The sequence below is a fragment of the Lathyrus oleraceus genome, chromosome 3 (assembly GCF_024323335.1).
Source record: "Lathyrus oleraceus cultivar Zhongwan6 chromosome 3, CAAS_Psat_ZW6_1.0, whole genome shotgun sequence".
In the NCBI taxonomy this organism is placed as follows: Eukaryota; Viridiplantae; Streptophyta; class Magnoliopsida; order Fabales; family Fabaceae; genus Lathyrus; species Lathyrus oleraceus.
The window spans coordinates 400,678,258-400,682,007 of NC_066581.1; the positions used below are offsets into that span (position 1 = coordinate 400,678,258).

Below are 3,750 nucleotides of genomic sequence, written 5' to 3' on the forward strand. Positions count from 1 at the left end.
CAGATCTCTTTTAGACTTTTGACCAAGAATGCTTCTAATATTTCTTACCAGAAGCTACTTTCAGAGCCTGCTGCTCTACCTCCATTTTAGAGTTTCTCTCAGTCAGACGCAACTCTTGTGTCTCTAGACTGCTTTACAACTCTTCTATTCTCATGGTGCTTAGATCCTTAGAATGTTCAATTGCTACAACTATGTAATCAAACTGAGGAGTAAGAGATCTAAGTGCCTTCTCATTGATACTTTCTTCAGAGAGAGTTTTTCCACACGACTTCATCTCATTTATGTTCAGAATCACTTTGAAGATGTAGTCAGGTACCTTTTCATTATTCTTCATGCTCAAATTCTCATACTGCTTACGTAGAAACTGAAGCTTCACCTTCTTCACTGATGTATCATCGTCGTAGCACCGTACCAGTGTGTCTCACGCAACCTTTGTCGTTGTTGAATCGGAGATTTTATCAAACACGTTCACATCCACACAATGATGGATGTAGAACAACGCCTTTTGGTCCTTCTTCCTCATATCACAATGAGCATTTCTCTATGCATCAGTTGCATTTTCAGGAAGTGCAACCTGCACGTAACCGTCGTTGACGAGATCAAGTACATATTGAGTGCCAAACAACACACGCATCATAATCATCCAATGATTCCAGTTCTTGCCATCGAAAACTAGAAGTTTGGTACTCGGATTACCATTTTCGTTTTTCTTCAACCTTGTGCAAAACTCAGATCTCACCAAACACTAGTGTTTCCCAATCCCTATAATCAAGTAATATGATTCTATTACGATTTCAATCAAAAGTTCAACTCGAACTCAAGAAACGAAATCAATCACACAACGCCTCACCGTTCACTCGTGTTTCCCTATGGATCTGAACCAGAGCATTAGATAGCAATTGTTGGTGCACAATGTGAAATGGATGAAGATGGAAAAAGAGAGAGAAGAGAGAATAACAAACGTTCACTATTCTGCTAAAACGGTTACAGTAAATGATTACACACACACACTGCTACACAGAGTGCTCTTACAATTATTACATTACTTAATAACTAAGCATACACAAACAATAATGTCACATAGGCGAAATACTAAAATATTGAGTTACCCTTAATAATCTTCAATAATGTATATTTATGTTATAAGATGTCAAAGTTAGTCTTTTAATTTATAAATAACGAGTTGAAAAAATTACTTTTAATATTTTTTAAATATTATTTTTAAAAATAAAAATAAAAAATATATTTTTTAAAAATAAAACAAATGAGTCATATTGACCATAAATTAGGTTTTTCATTATTCTATAAAAATGTTTGATTTTTCAAAAATTAATCAAAATAGCAATTTCTTTTTAAATCTAAAATTGTTTTTGATGTTTTTTTCACACAAACATAACTTATGCATTAAAAATAATTTTTTTAAAATCCAAAACAAATCCCTTATAAATTTCTTTTCAAAGATCCATGTTGCCAACTTCTTTGACCACCTACATACATGTGCCTCTACTTACAAACCGGAATCAAATGAAATTTATAATACTTAAACATGAAGAAATAAGTGATGCTTAGTATAAAATAATATTCCATCAAAGTCATTCTGGACTATTGTTTATTTTATCATCCAATTGATAAAATAAATGATTAATAATAAATAATACAATTAATCTTACCGGTTTCTTTCCAACAAAAAGATAAAGAAAAGAAATAAATATTTGAGGGTTTCCTTGCTTTACAGTCAACTCCATCAAACCTTCATCAATATGTAGAGAATATATAATCATGATGAAAGCATATTGTTCTTTCCTTTTTTAAGACAAGATCTTTTCCTAAAATAACTTAATAATAATTAAGTTATTAAAGTGAGAAAATAATTAAAGGGATCTGATTCTCCCTAATCTACCAAATTTACTATTCTCAGTAAATATAATGAGAGAATATTAAATTTCAATCATATAAAGTTCATAAAAGATGCTTGATTATTTTGTCCATTTTCATATATTTTCAAACTTTAATAATTTTTTTTGGTTATTTCTATTTTAATCTAAACATTACTAAACAAAACTAGACAAAACAATATCGAGAGAGCGTAATACAGATTTTTGTATATGATTTAAAATTTAATACAGTGAAATAGTAGTTAAAAATTGTCTAATAAGATATTTATTATAGTTAAACTATTATATATTAAATATGATTTCTATTTATTTTACTCTAATTAAATTAAAATTAATTTTAAAAAAACTTCTAAAAATTTAACTTTAACACCGGCTCTAATTATTGACAACAAACATTCATAAATTAAAGTTTAATCATATGTTAAAGTCACATTCACCTAATACTAAAGGCAATAATTAAATAGGGGACAAACTAAGTTCTCATTTTTTTTTTCTTATTGCTCATTTTATTGATTTGAATGTAAACAAGAGCTAACCTAGTAGCCAAGTTTTAAATCATGGTCGTGGTCCTGTCGCAATCTTCAACATTATAAACAAGAAGAATAATGCGAACACATTTTTTAATACAATCTTCTCAACAAGAAATAGATTGAAATTCAAATGAATTTCATTAAATCACATAGGTCTAACATAAATATAATTCGATTCATCTGAATTTCAACCTATTAAAAAATATTTATTGAAAAGAGTGTGTTGATAGCATTATTGTATGAACAGTTATGATCAAATGCAGATGTTGTAAGTTAAAATTAAGGTCGAATCTTCGCCTACAATGACAAAAAAAACTTGATATCGCGATATCGGGCCGAAGAAGAAGACGACACTAGTAATACTCCCACGACGATAAAAATTGCTCATCGAGCCGAAGTCCACTATCAACGGCACATAAATTCCAAGAAGAAGAATAAGAAACAAGTCCATTTTTTCCATCAGGAAAAAGATCTGGTAGATCAAAGAGTGTATCATCATTATCATCGTCATTTGTAATATTAGTAGTAGTAGTAGAAGAAGGAGAACTAGAATTACAGTCTTGAACATTCTCTATTGAAATTGAAACTTGATCTTGACCATTTTCACCTTGACAAGAATCCTTAATTTCCACAAAAACCATAGCTGCTGCTTTTGAAGCTGCAACTTGAATATCTTTAGGTGATGTCGTTGAAGGCCTTGGAAGATTTTGAGCCAAGTTAGGAAAATTAAGGTAAGCTGAATGACCCTTTATGGCTAAAGCAGCTACATCATGAGCTCTAGCTGCCATTTCAGCTGTAGGGTATGTTCCAAGCCATATTCTTGATTTCTTTCTTGGCTCTCTGATCTCGGATACATATTTTCCCCATGCTCTCATTCTTACTCCTCTATATGTAGGGTGTTTTGTGTCATTTTCATTGTTTCTCTCTCTTTTCTTACACTTATTTTGAGGTGTGCATGAATTTGAGTTAGAAGATGTTGGTGTTGATGTGCTAAGGAAATTTTCATTAGAATCATTTTCCATGTTGATATGTTTTTTTGCTTAGTAAGCTTAGGGGGTTATGAGAGAAAGAATGAGTGTGGAAGGTGCATAAAATAGAGGTGTGTTTGTCTTTTATGATTCTCTAAATAAAAGAAATTGGATTTATATAAAGAAAAAAAAGAAAGAAAAGAATAAAGAAAAAAGAAAAAAAAGAAAAGAAAAGAAAGAAAAGCAAGAAAATGAAGGAATATAAAACATGGGCTCCAGAGAGGTACAATTGAGCTACTTTGTTTCCCATGTTGAAATTGGATGCACTATTGTATAAAAGATGAATACCAATGCTTT

The 3,750-nt window shown here is 30.6% G+C and overlaps 1 protein-coding gene across 1 annotated transcript; it reads right to left on the minus strand.

Annotated features, from left to right (window-relative positions):
• Positions 1–2,453: 2,453 nt before the first annotated feature.
• Positions 2,454–3,527, minus strand: LOC127129327 (ethylene-responsive transcription factor ERF034). The gene has a single exon (XM_051058540.1). It carries the CDS (start codon positions 3,445–3,447, stop codon positions 2,779–2,781), a length of 669 nt encoding a protein of 222 aa, XP_050914497.1. The 5' UTR covers positions 3,448–3,527; the 3' UTR covers positions 2,454–2,778.
• Between the last annotated feature and the right edge of the window lie 223 nt (positions 3,528–3,750).